This window comes from Lipomyces doorenjongii, assembly GCF_038497915.1.
Source record: "Lipomyces doorenjongii strain NRRL Y-27504 unplaced genomic scaffold V1508scaffold_97, whole genome shotgun sequence".
Taxonomy (NCBI): domain Eukaryota; kingdom Fungi; phylum Ascomycota; class Lipomycetes; order Lipomycetales; family Lipomycetaceae; genus Lipomyces; species Lipomyces doorenjongii.
In genome coordinates, this window is record NW_027118164.1 from 13,824 (window position 1) to 31,108 (window position 17,285).

The following is a 17,285-nucleotide window of genomic DNA, read 5'->3' on the forward strand; positions in this document are numbered from 1 at the left end:
TGAATGCCAGTCTCAAAGGCTGGGGTAAATCAATGTTCAGGATAGGAGGACACTCGGAGACTCCCTGCATAGCAGTATTGTATTCGACTGGTGTAAAATGATTTCTGTATCCTTTAAAGAGGAGACTGGTGTGAATACGCAAGTTGATGATCTGACAACAGCATGTGAACAAACTGAAACTACTTTGGTGCTAGTTTGTCAACTCACGCGGTTGACAAGAAAGTTACCCGGCCTGTTAATTTTCTTAGAAGTAATATTGCGCTCTGGAGCTAATCGATGAATTTTAACCCGTCATGGCGCAACATATTTAATTCTTCTCGATCCTCTTCGACGATTGTTTGCAGCTGTAGCGAACTAAAATAGGCTAACTCGTGAAACGCGGTCGACTGTACGGCAGTATCATATCACTCCTAAAGGGCTAAGAAACTCAAATTCAATCGCATACTCGCGTCGCACTTCATCTGGCACAGGTCCTCGCGATCCTAACACAATGTTATGGGCATTCGATTGCAATACTCTACCCAAACTACATGCTAAACTAGACACCCTCTACATTGTTCAGCCAACATGCACCAACGGTGTCTTCCGTCTGGAAAATTTAACGCGATAACCCCTTGCAGGCTTCAACACTCCTCCACCATAACGATCGCCGATAATTGGCGCCGGCAAATCTTCGATCGGTTCAACCTCGAAGCGACCGAGGGTATATACTAATTGTATAACCGCTTCTAAAACTGCGAGAGTCCGTCCGGGGCACTGTCCGCAATCATTTAGCACAAATTAAGTTTTTATAAAAGTAAAGAAGACATACAATATGGCCACCGCCGCCCCACGGCGCGTAGGCACGCATTTTATCAGTATTACGGATCAATAGGCCTTTATTCTCCTCTAAAAATCGTTTGCCGATCCATTTCATCGGTTCGAGATACACCTCTGAGTCCCAATGTAACATGTTCAGAGGCATCATAACTGTGCTCCCGGCGCGTAACCTCACTTCCTTCACATCATCGCCATTCTGGTGCGCAACTTTAATTGTGAGATCGTCCGTTATGTGGCGTCCTGAAATAATGTTCGCGTTCAACCTAACAGTTTCTTTAAAACACGAGTTGATCAACGGATCTCCCAATAACGCCGTCCAGTCATAGTCGTCCGACTCCGGATGGTAATGTTTCGCAATAATCCCTTCGATTTCGGCCTTGAGTGCCGGATCTGCGACAATATTCGCCAATACCCAGAACGCGGCCGGTACAGAGTTTGATTTGGAAGCGAAGATAATGGCAAAGAAATATCCTGCCATATCAGCTGGAGATTTGTGGGTGCTGGTGGTGAAATTGTCGTATAACGAACGTACAAATACAGACGATTTCGACACGCGCGCAGGGTCCGCAAAGAAAGAACCTAATTCGTCCAATACCCTCTGTCGTGCCTTATATCCTTCCCTGTTCAAAAATCGGGGATACCGTTTGAGGAACTTTGTGATGCTGTCTTCGAAGCGAATGTACGGCTGATATATTGCATCGAATGGAAACTCGGGTCCAAACAGGGCTCTCGCAGAGCTATAGTACACGTTATGCCGACAATATTCGTACAAATCAATTATCTCCTCGTCACAATTCGCGTACCGCGAGTTGTCGTCAATAAGACTGAGATACGTCGCTTTTAAACTCTGAGTGATATCCGCGATCAATGGCTGGGAACTCAGAGCTGCGACAACTCGGTGGCCCATATTGACTTGAAATTCGTAATCCATAGCTATGGATTTGGTGTAGCCAAAGAGATATTGCAAGACGTAGTGCGTGAAGAGCTCAAGGGAGGCAGAGGTTGTGTTATTCCATATTTGCCGATTGCCGAACATCGGATCTGAGAGGATGGTCATTCGTTCACCGGCAACATAGACTGTAAAGATCCGGCCATATTTCTTTTGAAGACTATGTAAGAGGGGCTGCGGGTCCGTTGCAAACGCTAGTGCGGACCCCAGAAACGGAAGGGGTCCCTTGATGAATGGTGGCTCACCTTTTGTCGCGGACAGGAGAATGTGATGCAAAATAAGGCCACTAACTAGGACTGCTACACAGGTTACCACCAGCGTGAGACTGAACATTGTTGCATTCGAATAGAGTCGTGAAAGTAAGCCAGCCCCGAGTCCACATCCAGATTATCGTAGGCTATATACCCATTTCGGTGTCTATGGTGATTATACGTTAGTCCCGACGATGGTGCATAACGCGGGAATTAAAATCGAAAAAACTACGCACTAACTTTGGTGTCTCGATTGTGATGCTGCAACGGCGAATCCGATGTGGGCTGAACTCCCACCTATCGCCTTCCCCGCAAATCGCCCTCGCTTCAGAATTAAGCCACAATCGGGCTACCTAGACTTAAGTCTCATATTCTACAGAATCGGATTTTACTTTTCAATTTTTGGTTCAAGTATAGATCGTAACTGGTCAAAATGTTTACATTTCTGTCGCGTTTTCTACTAAATGGACTAGTGGGCATCAACATCACAGTCTCTGACAGCCGCACTTTTCTCCTCAGACTGATATTGCGACTCCAATGCTCACTATATACATCACTGACAAAATTGCGAACCAAAACGACTACGATAAGCCGGATTTCGTTAACATTGTGATCCGGGGCTCAGTGTAATCCGATACTAATTAATAAATATGAGAGTACTGATTCTTTAGTCCTTCTCTAACCTGTAACTGTACCATATGGTCCCAAAGTATCGCTAATGCATAGATCACAGGGGCGAAATGGTACTAAGCCCTAGCAGCCTCACTTAGAACAGTTTGTCCGATTTCTGGGACTCACTGTCGTGCTACGGAAAGTCCAACCATTGATTGCACTACAAGTATTTGTCAAGGCGGCCGTGTAGCCGCCCGTCGTCCGATGCCAAGCGAAGAATATGTCATTTCTACTGAATTTGTGATGATTTCATCACGGCATTACAAACTTATCGTACTTGAATGTACTCGCCGAGTAATCAACATCGACATTATTCTGATATAAGTATGCTTTCCAGCAGTCCCTAGCATATAGTAAAGCACATACACTGATACTGAGGCTGACCCATTTAACGGTATTAGAGCATTCTAACCTTATGGCATCCTTCTTATCCAGCCTCTGCCTGTCTTTACAGTTGTAATTCCTAATCCCCATAGGAATGCTACTCGAAGAAGAGCTCCAAGCCAAAGGGTGCCCAAATTTCCCCACTCATCACTTCCCCAGCTCCAAGGATTCCAAAATACATTTGGTTCTGTGACAATAAAATTAATGTACAAATGACCGACGTCGCTCAGTAGACATGGCGAGAGTAGCGCCTTCCACACTCTTAAGTCACCGGTACATCTGAGGACAACAGCCTCGTTGAATGCGAAAAATAGATAGAGGCTGGATATGTGAGTAAGTAGAAGGGTTGTGAGAGGATGGGTGGAAGGAGAATGAGAGTCAGAGTCCATGGGGTACAGGACTTTGTGTGTTACGGTCATGGATAGATAGAGCTCTGGTCGGAAGATTGATAGATATGCTCCGGATAATGCGAGGAAAGGCTCGACATAGAGAAAGTAGATGCGGTACGGTAGAGCAATAGCACGCGCCATGGTGGGATGTAACTGTATTCTGAAATCGAATGAATGGAAGTTGCTTGAGGTAGGAGAACCCAGCTTGTCGGTCCTTAAATGTTCAAGATTTCAAATTGAAAAAGGAACTTCTCCGACTATCATACTCATGGTTTGAAAGCCTCTGGCGTACGCTGTGTTCTGGTGGCCCACTACCGTGATTACGTCTGCCGATTCTTGCTCCAATATGCGTACGCAGGAATCTTATCGAAATTAGCCAGGAACGGGTAACTATTCCTACAGACCGCCCCCAAGACTAGGGCTCAGGTCCGTTGCGAAAGCCGGTTCCGGGCCTGAACCGTTTAACACTCGCCAACCCGAATGGGTGTAGGTTTCGTAACGTATGCAGCATCCCTTTGCCCAATTCCGCGTTGAGGAAACGTAAATCTTCCTGGCACCTGCATTTCCACCTATCAGTATAGCATGCTTAACCCGTAGGGATGCGTCATTTCGAGTCGAAGTCTCCACCCATGTCAGCTTTAACATCAAGTCGGCTTTAACTCCACTGCACTTGAGCTTTGATCAGGCAAACCTGGCTTCACTTGCGATTCCGTGCAGTTGACTCATAGTCAATTCAATGGGAGACGTTGGCGAGATTATCGAATGGTATGAATGGAAGAATGAAGCGCCCAGGTCGTTTACGATTACTGATGTTGAAATTAAATCTCAGCGTTTTATAAAGTTTAGTGAGACCGTTGTATGGAGAATCGGCGCTGCAAATAAAAAGCGTTGCTACATCCCTGTAATGAAATGTGTACATTACGTACTTTACAACAACATATAGTTATACAGAAATGTTTGGTGACATCTTGATTCTTTGGTAATATCTCGAGGCAGGCGTCTACTTGTTCAATTGCGTATGTGCAGGGCGTTTCTGCGGAGGCAGCGCATCCCCCTGCCGCGCCGAGGGTGTCACCAGATTAGCAATCGAGATCTGATCTGAGTAACAACGATCTACTATGATACATATAACTCTTGGATAGGCGCATGCCGGGGATACCCCAGGTATATGCACCTGAAATGCTTTTTTTGGAACTGGCAGTCTACTGGACACAAGTGCCGATCTACAGTCCCGCGTCACACTCTAACGTGTGCATGGCGACATTGCCACGAATATGAGAATCGACCAACGATGGATGCTGTCTTCGCAGTCTCGATCTAAACAGGTGTGCCATCATGTGTGGGGAATAGTGGACTCGGGGTATGCTACTCGTCATGCCATCGTTTTGATTATAGGCTGGAGTGATACTGCTTGCGCCGAGGACGACCTTCGTGTTAGAACTCAAAACCTTGAGCCTTAACAAAACTTCTTAGTTCCCCGCGACTTTACAACATAAATCTCTGCCCCACAATCTCCTCGCTCAAATTCCACAACTTTTCGGCCATCTCGGAGCTATTGGCGTGAGGCGCCGGGATACTGACTTGGCAGTCGCTAAGATAGGTGCCTGACTTATCTATTCGCCCCAAGGTTAGATGCAATTAAAATTATAGATTAGAGTAGCTCGTCGGCGCTAACCTTGCAAAACGGGATCAAGAACACCGACTAGAGTCGTCGCACATCCCTGTTGGAGAGATTTCCTGTCAAGCCTTTCATAGTTTGGGACTGATTTTGAATTAGGTCAGGATCGAGGAATCACATGTATTTAGGGAGACTTGCTTTTTTCTGCCCTTGATCTCGCATTGGCCATCAATTGCACATCCGTGTATCGTCCAAGTTCTGATAAGACGCCTGGCGTACTATTAGCGAGCCAAGCCATCTTGACTTGCTAGCTCACAACTCACTTCCTGGATGCAGGGCGATGCACGCGATCTCTTTGCTAGGCACCCTGGAGGCAAAATACTTTGCAAATAGAATATTGCCCGATTTGGACTGGCCATATGCATCCCACGCGTCATACTCAAGACCGTCCTATCCATGTCATTCGTTGTCAACTTGTTAGGACTCCAGATAAGGGGATAAGAATGAGACAACTCACTTTGAACCCAATATCTCCCACCCTGATTCCCGAAAACCTATGTGCGCTACTGGCGACATTGACGATCCTCGCGCCGGGCCCTGCGGCCTTTATCTTGTCGAAGAGTAGATTTGTGAACAAGAAATGACCGATATGGTTCGTTCCAAATTGCATCTCTATCCCGTCCTCTGTAGTACCGTAGGGGCAAGCCATTATTCCCGCATTATTAATGAGAGCATCAATCTTGTCAACTACATGATTGACTTTAGCTGCTGCAGCGCGGACAGAGGCTTGGGAGCTGAGGTCAAGCTGTATGAAAATGGTCTTCACGTCCGGATTAATAGCATGAACTGATTCAACGACAGAAGTAACCTTTGTCTCCGAGCGACCGGCAAGTATCAGTATGGCTGGCGAACCCGCGGCGAGCGCACAAGCGGTCTCAGCACCAATACCGTTCGGACTAGGACCGGTTATAAGAACTGTAAGTAAGTTAGCGATCTTTGAATTCTCTGAGCGATCATAGTTGATAATAATTGAGACTCGTACATATACGGTCTTTAACTCTATTTGAGAATGCTCTGACAACTTCCTCGCCAGTAGTACTCCAGTTGAAAGTGGAGGCCATTATTGATGCTCTTGTCAGCTATTTGTTGCGCTCTCTAGGCCAGGTTACATCCAAACGAGTAACCAAGAGTGATCTCATGCTCTTAAGTAATATTGCATTAAACATTGGAACCTATTCCTCTTTGAGACTAGCGTACATGCTCATCTGTATCAATCAGCAATGAATGGCCGTGGCTGAAAAAATCGGTTAGGAAGTCGACAAAATGAAGATTCTCTCCACAATCCGGTGGAGCGGTTTTTGTCGGCCCCACTCCGACCTCATGAGTGGAGCACGGGCACGGAATGTCACACCTTGTCATTGCAATCAAGGAAGAACTTTTCTCCGTCTGGAGAACCACTTGGAACGTCTTTCTGTTTCATCAAGGGTTTTATGCAAATATTCTCCTCCGGAATGGAGTATTTCTGGATGCTTCACGGCAGGAAGAAATAAATAAATAAATTATATAGTTATTGATAAAACACTGACTCACGACAACAACGGCTTACCCCATATATTTAATCTTAGTCTACAATATACTCTATTCATAGGGATGCCAGCGTTAAATTCCGCAAATCTACGTACACAATGAACTTGTAAAATTAACCGTAAGTCTTATTATTATTTACAGCCATAATTTACGAAAAAAATTTGCTGACTCCGGCCGCCGCCCTGTCACAATTGGGTTGCCGAGACAATTACGTAAACATATAGTCGTATAGGCTTAGCCTGACACTAATTAGGTATAGTTTATTTACTTGCAATTTATGGATTTTCTACTGAATTAACGGTAAATTCCATCCCTACCCCGAACAGAACAGCGATCGGTGTGGGGCCGACACATGGCGTACCGAATGATCGCTTGTCATTTCTGGACTAGGCGGTTGCTCCCCGACATCGTCTAAATATAGATCTGTCAGGGGTCGGATTTGGCCCGCTTCGCATCTCTTGTAGTATGTAATGGTTATAAGAGATATACATGAGCTGTTCAGCCGCCAACTCGATCAGTAATACGGAGGAGATCCATGGCAGGGTTCTGGAGATGACCGCCATGAGGATGAATGTCGTCTCCTATAAAGGAGCCGAATATCACTTTAACGGTAACGCGCACATTGGATCAAGACATTAATTTATTCCAACTGCGCTCTCTTGTTGCAATGATGATTGTGCTTACTCTACTCTTTCTAGCCACGGCTTGGCTACGTACTGTGGTCGCCACCAATGCAGTTCAGAGCTGCCCGGCAATCTCATGTGCGCAATTAAAGGCACCCAATGTTCCTGGCGCTGAAGTGATATCCATAAACGCAACCGAGCGATGGAATTATACAGTCCCTGCTACTCCACCATTTCTTCTCAATCCCGTCTTTGGTCTGAATATATGTGACGTCGACGTTGTGTTGACGCATCCAAACGCACAGGATCAAGTGCACGTCAAAGTGTGGCTGCCACTACAGAAATGGAATGGCAGATTCCAAGCCAATGGAGGATCGGGATATGCAGCTGGAACATTCGATTTGACCCTGGGGCTTTCAGTTCAAGGGGGCTATTCTGCGGCGTCCACCGACGCCGGCGTGACGGTAAATCCCTTGACCCCGGGAGCATGGGCATTGCGACCGAACGGCTCCGTCAACTTGGATTCCTTGACCAATTTTGCCTATAGGTCTGTTCATGATATGGCAATTGTCGGCAAAGAGATCACAGAGCAGTTCTACGGAGTCAAACCTCGATACTCCTACTGGAATGGATGTTCGACTGGCGGCAGGCAAGGAATGGCAGCTGCACAGAGATATCCAGACCTCTTTGATGGGATCCTTGTTGGTGCACCTGCAATAAACTGGGCAACTTATGTCGTTGCTGAGCAGTGGCCACAAGTCGTCATGGCCGAGGAAGAGACCTTCCCATCCCCATGCGAACTGAAAGCATTTACGGACGCCGCCATTGCGGAGTGTGACGAATTGGACGGAATCGAAGACGGCGTCATCAGCAACCCTGACATTTGCCACTTTAATCCGTATAGACTCGTGGGATCGAAAATCAATTGTGAGGGGGCGAAGATTATAATCACAGAGTCTGTCGCGAGAGTCGTTGTGAAAATGCTTCAAGGGCCTTTTGGGCCTTCTGGATTGTCCCTCTGGTATGGATTGACCGTTGGTGCTCCTCTGGATAGTCTGGCAAACACCAGAGTCGTCAATGGGAAGCGCGTTGGCTTTCCACTTTTCGTCAACGATGCCTGGATCCGGTATTACCTTGCCAAGGACCCCAATTACAACATCAGCGCCATCGATTATACAAAATTTGGACAGCTATTTTCTCAGTCCGCAGCTGAATATGACGACATCATCGGCACAGATAATCCCGACCTCTCCAGATTTCACAGTGCCGGAGGCAAGCTCCTCATGTGGCATGGGCTCTCGGATCAGATAATCTTCCCCAAGGGGTCTATCCAGTACCGGACACGAGTTGAACGGCTCATGGGCGGCTCCGCGAAAGTTGATGACTTTTTCCGTTTGTTCCTGGCGCCAGGCGTTGATCACTGCGCGGGAGGAACTACTACTGGAGCCGTGCCGAGCAATCCTCTGAATGCACTGGTAACCTGGGTCGAAAAGAAACAATCTCCCGATACTCTGCCCGCGGAGATCGTGCACTCTTGCAGTGGTGCCAAGATGGGACGTATCCTCTGTCCCTATCCCCAAATCGCGCAGTACGTGGGAGGCGATAAGAACTCCGCCAACAGCTTCAAGTGTATCTAGATTTCGGTTCCGGCTGATTTTTTTGAGGTTTGAATTCTTGTCGTGCAACACTAGAGAAATTTAATTCGCTTGCATTCTTCCTAAATTTTTTCTTGATTGCGTGAGCCATATACATCACGTCGCCTTGCCATATTCTGTGCGCCCTGCCCGAAACTCTATTGAAGTGTCGCCGGCTAGCTATTGACATTACCCAATTGGGAAAAAAAATCCATGATATCTTCTTCAGTTGTGGAGTGGAAGTCGCCCAACAAATTAATCATAAACAAGGCGCAGAAGGCATTTTACATATTGGTGTTATGGATCAACTGTAGTGAAATCGAGGAAATTGAAGGCAAAATTCTAATTATTTGTGACGCTGCACACCGTCTCGCCGCAAACGTGCCCCAACAAAGCTTAATAAGCACGTCATCGAGTACCATATTGGGATATCACGTGGCATAGCTGGACGGTGAGAGAGAGGTTGAGTCAGAGGTTGATCGTCTCTATTTTTCCGTATTTCCTTGTGAGTCTCCTCGCCGTCTATATACAATGTTCTTATCTATGTCGAGGGCTGCACCCTCATTTAACTCTAATCTATGTCTCACAATATCACCCTTATCCTAACCTTAAACATTTTCTGTCTAACAGGTTGTGGCATTGTGGCCTCCGACACTCCAAGCCGCGCGCCGCACGAAGTGTATAACGGCCACTCTATTGTTGGTATCACACACCTTGCTAACGTCCTGAAGGCCGACGTCAGGTCAGTTCTTCTCGTTTACTACTGAGCACCCGCCGACTTAAAATTACGTATGAGGTAAGAACCGCCGTCAGCCTGACTTCGATTAGTCACCAAAGTCAATCCTGGATACATTTCGAGTTGAGACTCAAATTCTCTGTTTTAATCATTGAGATCCATCAGGAATAATGGTCGTCATACGGAAGACATCTTGGTACGCGAACCAAGCGTGCGAAATCTGCAAATCACGAAAGAAGAAATGTGATAGACTGCTTCCTACGTGTACATCTTGCAAAACGTGAGTAGGATCCGCTCCACGAACGCGCCTTCCTTGCCGCCTCTGTCGTATGTACTGTACTCGATTCACTAATGTGCCTGTGAAGTAAATTCCGAAGGTGTAACTATGAAGAGGACCGGACTCAACGTGAAATCCGCAAGCTCCAAGCGCAGCTGGAAAAATTAACAGATCTTCTCCCGACTCGATCGATGTACACATACCATCCTTCTCTCAGCACGTTAAATGTCGATCCGCCAATTCAGTATCCTATCCCTTCACGATGGTACATGCCTTTCCTTCTCAACCATTGTAAGTCACCCCCAATGTTACTTCCGTATTAATTGCTACACGGATATCCTCAGCATCTAAATCTGGCGCAGATCACGATCTATGCTCCCCAAGCTTCGCTGGAATCGACCTTGGCGCTGCACATTCATTCTCACTAAATTCATGGATGCAGGCCGCTTTCTCAGATCCATGTATGTTTCATGCCATACTTTATGCGGCATCTTCACACCTTGATGTGCTTCGCGGCGAGCGCGACAACCCAGTTACTCACTATCATCGGCACAACGCAACACGACTGCTAATCAATAATATCTCTTCACCGCAAAAGCTACCGGACACCACCTTAGCGGCAGCCTTGTATTTGTGGCATTATGAGGTAACAATGCAGTATATATGGTTGTGTTATAGTATGCTGAACTAATTGTATCTAGAGCATGAATTGCCTTGTAGAAGAAGCCCACATTCATAAAAATGGCCTACAAGAGATGGTGAAATCCAAAGGCGGTTTGAGCAAGCTAGGTCTTGGTGGATTCCTCTCACATCTAATTATCCTGTAAGAAATAACTTTTTCTTTTCTCTCTTACGTGAACGTCCACGAAGCGGCTTCGGACTGAGATTATTTTGCTTTCAGGATCGATATTGGCGACGCAGTTCTCAATGCTTCCCTACCTGCGTATGAAAGACTCGGCTCATCGTCACTGCCCGAGCTTCCAATAACACTTCTCTCTGCAGTATTGCACAGATCCGAAAGCGACCCTAGAGATCACGGAATTCCAGTGTCCTTGATTCATCTGCTAAGACAGGTCCACCAGGCATCTTTGCTTTTCGAATCTCAACAGATATCGAAAAGAGACGTCAGGAACCCCATTTTGGAAGACGAGCTCCTGGCTGACGAACTGGGAGACGAAAATCTCTTGCACGCCGCTTGCAGTTGTGCTGCGTATATACTCTTGAACTCCTTGCGCCGAGTAATTCCATTCTCATCAGATGAAAACCAAGGGGCCGTCGAACAACTCCGGTCTTATCTTTCCCAGCTTACTGATGGTCAGTATCTGGAGGCCGATCGAGAGACCATTGTCTGGTTGTGCTTTACCGGTGCAGCTGCTGCGAAAGAGAATAGAACCTGGTTTCTGGCAAAGGTCGGACCAGTGGTCATGTCGCTGAAGCCTGACGAGCTGCGCCTCTTTAAAATGGGCGTCGTACACCTATGCCGATTGCTTCAATATTTACAAGAAGTCAATGCATGACAGATAGGGATGGCAGCGGTAAATTTACCGTAAATTTACGAACACACTGAATCGGTAAATTGACCGTAAATTTTATTAGTAGCATTTGGGTGACGTCATTGCGGGGGACGCTAATGCGGTCTGACTTGGCTTTGCTTAGCGCGGTGAGGATTTCATGATAAATTTAACATGTATAATAACAATACCTTCTTCTCTGTGCTGTGCCCAGGTGCTTTGCGTCATTGTGAGTGCTGCGAGCTGGCCAGAACCAGTTCCAATCTCTGTCGACGCTCTCTCGGATGACTGCGAACTGTCCGAACTTTCGTCGCCCGATTCTTCTGTATCCTCATCGGCTGCATCACTGCATCCTCAACACCGCCCTCTTGGTCCCGATCATTTTGAGACGCGTCTTTGGCGCCATTTTCAAGGCTGGGTGTGGTCAGAAGCCAGAGAGCAAGAGACTGAGATCAATTGCGGATACGTTTAAGCTCGATTCTTGGGAACAGGCAATTGCCAACTCAATCATATGTGGATTGATCGAAGCCACTTCCAACAGCTTCTGATCAAATGGATAGTCGATACGAATCAACCCTTTAGTGGTGCTGAACACCAGAGACTGCGAGATATCTTGAATATTTGATCCAGCAGTTAGGATTGCAGACGCCCATATCTCTGATACTACAATCCGCGCATTTGATCTGTATTCAAAACACTGACATAAGTCGCAGCCGGAGCAAGAGCGACTTGGTACCCAACCATGTCACGGACAACAACAATGTGGATGGGGAAGAAGATATCTTCCGGAATTTTCGATGAGAGTACCGAGACCTGTATTGCGCTGCTGGTCATAGCTTTGGGGTGCGCCGGCGACCTCATCTGCTCATTTGTGGAAAATGAAAATTCAGATTGCGATGATGTAGACTCGCGAAGCCAGCGTCGGACCACGAGTGAGTAGTACTTTGATATTGCGTTTAAAAAGATCCGTCTTGCGCAGGCGGAATGCTCAGTAGAGGCTGTGCAATGCTTGTCCTTCACAGGGTGAGTGTCTTAAACCACGACGAAGCTGTACCCTGAACGCCTTTCCAAATCGCCCATTGCAGGCTTGGTCCTTCATTAGTGCAACAGCAACCAAGTGCCGTTTGGTTCTGTCCTACCAGGAACCAGATTCGCCTTCGGCAGCGGGAGTGCTTGCGGCGCATCTTCTGGTCTTGCTATATCCTCGAAAGGTCCGTTAAAATTGATTTCAACGGTTTGGTTAGCGCTAACATTCACAGTGACGATCTCGCCGAACTATCTGCGCTTCCGCTGACGGGGGTTGCGGACATCGAATTATCTGTTCCACTGCCTGGCGTCTGCCACACGCAAGGGTCGCTTACAGATGAAGAACAGTCATCTCTGTACTTCTTGGCTTGTATCTCAATGCGTCGACTTCTTAACCGTGCAACTAACCTTCTCTACGCTCGAGATACGGGTGTTGGATTTGATGAACAAAAGCTCCCTTCCGTTGTCGCTGAATTCGCCCACCAATTGGAGAGTTGAAAGAACGTCTTCCTCCCCAGTTCCAGTTTCCTGTCAATCAAGGGTCGGCAAGGACACAGGCAGGGACAGAGATATCTAACGTGCAAAAGCGTCATCTACAGGCCCTATCAGACCTGGGCGCTGTCCCACAGCCGCGGCAGCTGAGGAATTGACGCCTGCTGTCTACGAAGGTTGCAAGACCTGTCTCAATGCATGCTGGCTGCATGCGCTAAATTTGTGCAGTTTGCCACATACAGTCTGTTCACTTTCGTAAGTCGAGAGTGCCGTTTTCCAATAGATTGAGTATTAGTTATCATTACACTGGCTCCCGCGTAAGTGCGCTGAGAGGGTGCATTCAGCCAGAGATTGCGGATATTGGACCTCATCTTGGTAGACTATTTCAACAAAGTCCGGGTCATGGAGTATCGCCTAGTGTTTTACAAACCCTTTCCCGGGCGACACCGACGCAAGGGACTAGCCGATTTGCTGCATCGTAAACGTAGTCGCCAATTTGGATGTCACCGACGGGTTTAACGCCGGTGGTTGTACTTACCATGATGTCTGAGGCGAATCCTTGAGATGGCATATTGAGAACGTGGTCTTAACAAGAGTTGTATTGAATGTGTTTTGTTTGAAAGTGTAAAGCGCGATAGGCAAGGAAGGAGGAACGAGGAAGAGGAAGGAGTTTGGGCAAGTTGGGGCAAGTATCTGGTCTGCGTTCTACACGCGCGTTAGAGTTTAGCGCTGCTAACTTCATTCGAGATAGTCGTACATAAGACGCAACCTCGGACAGAGGCTGGCCAATGTAAAGCGCGACTGCGGGATGACGACTTTGGAGTTCTGTGATCTGTGCACAGCACGAGAAGTCAACTGACGTCACCGAGGGCGTCTGCGTTGTCTTTTGTTACAAGACCCTCGACATTGAATATCATTAAGGCTTCTAAGTACACATCCGATAATCCGGAATGGAGAGATGCTTACCTTGATCGGATGGTCCAGCTTGTAAAGCGCGACAAGAATCATCCGAGTGTCATTATCTGGTCTTTGGGGAACGAGGCATTTTACGGTCAAAATCATAAAGCAATGTATGCATATGCCAAAGAAGTTAATCCAAGCAGACCCATACACTACGAAGGCGATGCCCAAGCTGAGACTGCAGATATGTTTTCTTATATGTATCCCTCTTTAGAGCGCCTGGTCGGGTTCGGACCTCGGAAGGAGATGACTTCAGGAAGCCCATAGTTCTCTGCGAGTACGTCCATGCTATGGGCAATGCTCCGGGTGGCTTGAAAGAATAGAAGCGTTCCGACAGTATCGCAGGCTTCAAGGTGGCTTCGACTGGGAATGGGCAAATCACGGTCTCTGGATTGAGGCGACCAAGCCCGGCGAGACAGGCTACTACGCATATGGTGGGGACTTTGGCGATTTTCCCAATGACGGAGATTTTGTAATGGACGGACTCTGCTTCAGTGATCATACTCCAACTCCAGGGCTGGAAGAGCTCAGCAAGGCATATGAGCCGGTGCGAGCCTGGGTCGAGAACGATATGGTCGTGGTGGAGATATATTAGCCTTGGCGATATTGTTGCAATTTATAAAATCGAGACATTCACGGATGAGTGAGCATATCCAGTCCACCAACTGAGGTATTCGCCTAACTGACACCATGTGCTCAGGTCATCCAAGATTATCAATACCGCACCTTGGAATACCGTCGGACGTCGCCATACCTGCCAACGGTGAAAACTGGCTGTCTGTGAGCTTCCGGTCCAAAACTGCATACGATTGGACCGACAGCAACACCGAGTTTGCTTGGTTCCAGCACTGTCTCAGGTCAAACCTAGCCTTGGCCTCACTGGAACACTATCCTGAAATCTGGTCTTGAAATCCTGACAACTGCGACCTCGCAGACTCTCAGCGGCCAGACATTCGCCTTAACATTTTCCCGTGTAACGGGAAACCTGACAATCTGGTTCGTTAATGGCCACTCACTCCTCGAACGCGATCCTACGACCAAGGCGGCGCTCTCTGTTGGCTGTTGGCGTCCTCCTACCAACAATGATGTTCCCTTCGACCTCGCTGAGTGGCGTCAATTAGGTATTGACAGTCTAACGAACCAGCTCCGCTATCTAGAAACTGTGAGGCTGCCTGATGGTACTATCCAAGTGAACTCAAAAGCCTTCATCTGTGCCCTGATCCTTGCTTGGGGATTCCTGGCTACTTCCGTTTACACAGTCTCGAGGGAAGGAACGCTCAGTGTGTCCATACACCTCACGCCGGAGGATTCAGCACCCAAGACACTACCCCGAATATGCCTATAGCGGATGCACTTGACAACGCAACGTGGTTCGGCCGCAGTCCTGGAGAGTCTTATGCTGATAAGAAAATGTCGCAGAAGATGGGTATCTAAAGCCAACACTGCGCAGCTGCACACGCCGTACGAGGTGCCCGAGGAGAACGACAACCGGCTCGATACTCGCTGGCTGCGAATGGCTGATCGCCGGGTTTGGGGACTAAAGATGAACAGGTTCGAGGCCACGTCCAAGGGCAACAACTAGAGAGTCACAGTCCGTTCTATTGGCCGCCAGCCCCTACAGTGCACAGGCAATTGAAAATGCCAAACATCCCCATGATCTCGTCGCCGAGCAAACTATGCGACTGCGTTTGGATTTGCAAATCGATTGCATTGTATCCTTAGCGTACCAGAGACTTGCCGGATCTCTTGGTTGGGGGTCGCTCCAGCACGTGACATTATCATCACGTTTTGCATAAACCGCGCACAACAGATATAACCGCGCGTCCCGGTCCCGATGTCAGATGATTCCTTGTCATCGTCTAGGTGGTAATTGCCGGAGTTTATCTGTTGTAAGATATCTATTCAGAGGAAAGATGCTTCCCACTGTCCTTGTCGTTGGAGGAACTGGAGCTCAAGGCGCTGTTGTCGTTCGATTGCTTTCAGAGTCTCGTCGCTACGCGGTCAAAGTGCCGACGAGAAGTACGGCTTCGTCACAAGCAATGGCTTTAACGGATCTGGAAAACGTGCGTCTCATTGAAGCTGATGTCTATAATGAGGGCGACCTCATGAGACTGTTCACTAATATCGACATGTGCTATATCAACACTAATGGTTTTGCTATCGGGGAGAAGAATGAAATCTATTGGAGTATCCGAATGCACAATATTGCTCGGTTTTGCGGCGTGAAGCACTTTGTTTATGGTGGTCTCGAATACGGCAGTAAGAAGGTCGGGTTTGATCCGAAGTATCGTTGTAGCCACGTTGAGGGAAAAGGAAAATTTGCAGGTGAGCCTTGCCGATCTTTAACCGACTGGTCAGCTAATCTGTTTGTTCTTCTAGACTTTCTTGCTTCACAGTCTGCTAGCCCCATGAACTGGAGCGTTCTTTGCAGCGGTCCATACATGGAAACCCTGAGCGAAATGTTCAAGCCCAGGAAAGATGAAAGTGGATCTTACGTATTTGAATATCCATTGGCAGACGGTGCAATACCTCTCATCTGCCTCAAAGATCTGGCTGCCTATGCATTGTGGATGTTTGACAATCCGGAAAAATGCAGGGCCCTCAACCTTGCCGTTGCCACCCAGCACGCTTCTGGAGAGGATATTGCGAAAGCTTTTACATCAGTTACCGGGAAACCGGCAAGATATGAAGATGTGGACCTAGAAGAATACTTGACCAAATCATGGAAAGATTTGCCAAACGGTGCCGAAACTAAGATTGGTGTGAACTTTGCTCCCAATGATCCCACACTGATGACTTATCGAGAAAATTTTAGAGGCTGGTGGAACCTTTTCAGGGCAAGCGCAGGCAACAAGGGCCTTCTCACCAGGGATTACCAGCAACTGGACGAAATTTTGCCGACTAGGATCAAAACCGTAGCTGAATGGATGAAGAAATCCAGCTACACTGGGGAGCCACAGTCGATTTTGAAAGACCGGGTCGACAGGAGGATTGTTGCAGAGACAGATTGATCGATCCCCTGGAAACGTTACTTCTCTTATATCTACAAAGGAGGCAGGAGCTTCGGGAATCATTCCTGGGCACGAAAGTTTGGAATACTTAATTCTTCGGACTTGGCTCAGTTTGTGTGGGAGTTTCAGTCCTATTGGAAGCTGAAATAGTCGTTTTTATGCACTATGTAACTGCGCAAAAATTTTCCTACATCTTAGTACTCGTTAAGTGAATCAAGAAATGGTCCTAGTCAAAACTTAGTCAATGGCCGAAAATTCTAGTACCTGACTTTGAGTGACTGGACTTTTTGAGGCTAATGGACAGTCCCAGTCACTCGCGGAGTTAATCACAGTCAGAGGGTGACAC

The 17,285-nt window shown here is 47.5% G+C and overlaps 9 protein-coding genes across 9 annotated transcripts; 6 read left to right on the forward strand and 3 right to left on the reverse strand.

The window, feature by feature from the left end:
• Positions 1-327: 327 nt before the first annotated feature.
• Positions 328-2,269, reverse strand: V1508DRAFT_426427 (cytochrome P450). Its single transcript, XM_066941566.1, has 2 exons — positions 812-2,269; positions 328-756 (listed from the first exon to the last, which is right to left on the reverse strand). The coding sequence occupies exons 1-2, from the start codon at positions 2,099-2,101 to the stop codon at positions 559-561; spliced, it is 1,488 nt and encodes a 495-aa protein (XP_066792865.1). The 5' UTR covers positions 2,102-2,269; the 3' UTR covers positions 328-558.
• Positions 2,270-3,059: 790 nt separating this feature from the next.
• On the reverse strand, positions 3,060-3,732 carry V1508DRAFT_298572 (uncharacterized protein). The gene has a single exon (XM_066936591.1). It carries the CDS (start codon positions 3,603-3,605, stop codon positions 3,105-3,107), a length of 501 nt encoding a protein of 166 aa, XP_066792866.1. The 5' UTR covers positions 3,606-3,732; the 3' UTR covers positions 3,060-3,104.
• Positions 3,733-4,529: 797 nt separating this feature from the next.
• On the reverse strand, positions 4,530-6,343 carry V1508DRAFT_298570 (uncharacterized protein). The gene is made up of 6 exons (XM_066936590.1): positions 6,125-6,343; positions 5,600-6,057; positions 5,406-5,532; positions 5,281-5,352; positions 5,140-5,226; positions 4,530-5,077 (listed from the first exon to the last, which is right to left on the reverse strand). The coding sequence occupies exons 1-6, from the start codon at positions 6,201-6,203 to the stop codon at positions 4,950-4,952; spliced, it is 951 nt and encodes a 316-aa protein (XP_066792867.1). The 5' UTR covers positions 6,204-6,343; the 3' UTR covers positions 4,530-4,949.
• A 643-nt stretch (positions 6,344-6,986) lies between these two features.
• Positions 6,987-9,010, forward strand: V1508DRAFT_426436 (Tannase/feruloyl esterase). The gene has a single exon (XM_066941567.1). It carries the CDS (start codon positions 7,241-7,243, stop codon positions 8,927-8,929), a length of 1,689 nt encoding a protein of 562 aa, XP_066792868.1. The 5' UTR covers positions 6,987-7,240; the 3' UTR covers positions 8,930-9,010.
• Positions 9,011-9,436: 426 nt separating this feature from the next.
• On the forward strand, positions 9,437-11,825 carry V1508DRAFT_426444 (uncharacterized protein). Its single transcript, XM_066941568.1, has 6 exons — positions 9,437-9,605; positions 9,658-9,942; positions 10,028-10,230; positions 10,302-10,585; positions 10,641-10,762; positions 10,841-11,825. Exons 2-6 carry the CDS (start codon positions 9,833-9,835, stop codon positions 11,454-11,456), a joined length of 1,335 nt encoding a protein of 444 aa, XP_066792869.1. The 5' UTR covers positions 9,437-9,605; positions 9,658-9,832; the 3' UTR covers positions 11,457-11,825.
• A 367-nt stretch (positions 11,826-12,192) lies between these two features.
• V1508DRAFT_400357 (uncharacterized protein) lies at positions 12,193-12,974 on the forward strand (the record flags this gene model as incomplete). The annotated part of the gene is made up of 3 exons (XM_066938327.1): positions 12,193-12,351; positions 12,391-12,473; positions 12,710-12,974. The coding sequence occupies 3 exons, from the start codon at positions 12,193-12,195 to the stop codon at positions 12,972-12,974; spliced, it is 507 nt and encodes a 168-aa protein (XP_066792870.1).
• A 969-nt stretch (positions 12,975-13,943) lies between these two features.
• On the forward strand, positions 13,944-14,523 carry V1508DRAFT_400358 (glycoside hydrolase superfamily; the record flags this gene model as incomplete). The annotated part of the gene is made up of 2 exons (XM_066938328.1): positions 13,944-14,038; positions 14,274-14,523. The coding sequence occupies 2 exons, from the start codon at positions 13,944-13,946 to the stop codon at positions 14,521-14,523; spliced, it is 345 nt and encodes a 114-aa protein (XP_066792871.1).
• A 95-nt stretch (positions 14,524-14,618) lies between these two features.
• V1508DRAFT_435337 (galactose mutarotase-like domain-containing protein) lies at positions 14,619-15,362 on the forward strand (the record flags this gene model as incomplete). Its single annotated transcript, XM_066942061.1, has 3 exons — positions 14,619-14,708; positions 14,863-15,208; positions 15,235-15,362. 3 exons carry the CDS (start codon positions 14,619-14,621, stop codon positions 15,360-15,362), a joined length of 564 nt encoding a protein of 187 aa, XP_066792872.1.
• A 479-nt stretch (positions 15,363-15,841) lies between these two features.
• V1508DRAFT_361072 (uncharacterized protein) lies at positions 15,842-16,939 on the forward strand (the record flags this gene model as incomplete). The annotated part of the gene is made up of 2 exons (XM_066937166.1): positions 15,842-16,253; positions 16,308-16,939. The coding sequence occupies 2 exons, from the start codon at positions 15,842-15,844 to the stop codon at positions 16,937-16,939; spliced, it is 1,044 nt and encodes a 347-aa protein (XP_066792873.1).
• Between the last annotated feature and the right edge of the window lie 346 nt (positions 16,940-17,285).

Excerpts from the sequence above, each read along its gene's own strand:
- V1508DRAFT_426427 (XM_066941566.1), bottom strand. The coding sequence starts at position 2,101 with ATGTTCAGTCTCACGCTGGTGGTAACCTGTGTAGCAGTCCTAGTTAGT. Across the intron at positions 757-811 it reads GGGGCGGCGGTGGCCATATT|TGCCCCGGACGGACTCTCGC; the intron begins GTATGTCTTCTT and ends GATTGCGGACAG.
- V1508DRAFT_298572 (XM_066936591.1), bottom strand. The coding sequence starts at position 3,605 with ATGGCGCGTGCTATTGCTCTACCGTACCGCATCTACTTTCTCTATGTC.
- V1508DRAFT_298570 (XM_066936590.1), bottom strand. The coding sequence starts at position 6,203 with ATGGCCTCCACTTTCAACTGGAGTACTACTGGCGAGGAAGTTGTCAGA. Across the intron at positions 5,353-5,405 it reads CATCGCCCTGCATCCAGGAA|GCGTCTTATCAGAACTTGGA; the intron begins GTGAGTTGTGAG and ends ATAGTACGCCAG. Across the intron at positions 5,227-5,280 it reads GAGATCAAGGGCAGAAAAAA|TCCCAAACTATGAAAGGCTT; the intron begins GCAAGTCTCCCT and ends ATTCAAAATCAG.
- V1508DRAFT_426436 (XM_066941567.1), top strand. The coding sequence starts at position 7,241 with ATGTCGTCTCCTATAAAGGAGCCGAATATCACTTTAACGGTAACGCGC.
- V1508DRAFT_426444 (XM_066941568.1), top strand. The coding sequence starts at position 9,833 with ATGGTCGTCATACGGAAGACATCTTGGTACGCGAACCAAGCGTGCGAA. Across the intron at positions 10,586-10,640 it reads TGTATTTGTGGCATTATGAG|AGCATGAATTGCCTTGTAGA; the intron begins GTAACAATGCAG and ends AATTGTATCTAG. Across the intron at positions 10,763-10,840 it reads CTCTCACATCTAATTATCCT|GATCGATATTGGCGACGCAG; the intron begins GTAAGAAATAAC and ends TTTTGCTTTCAG.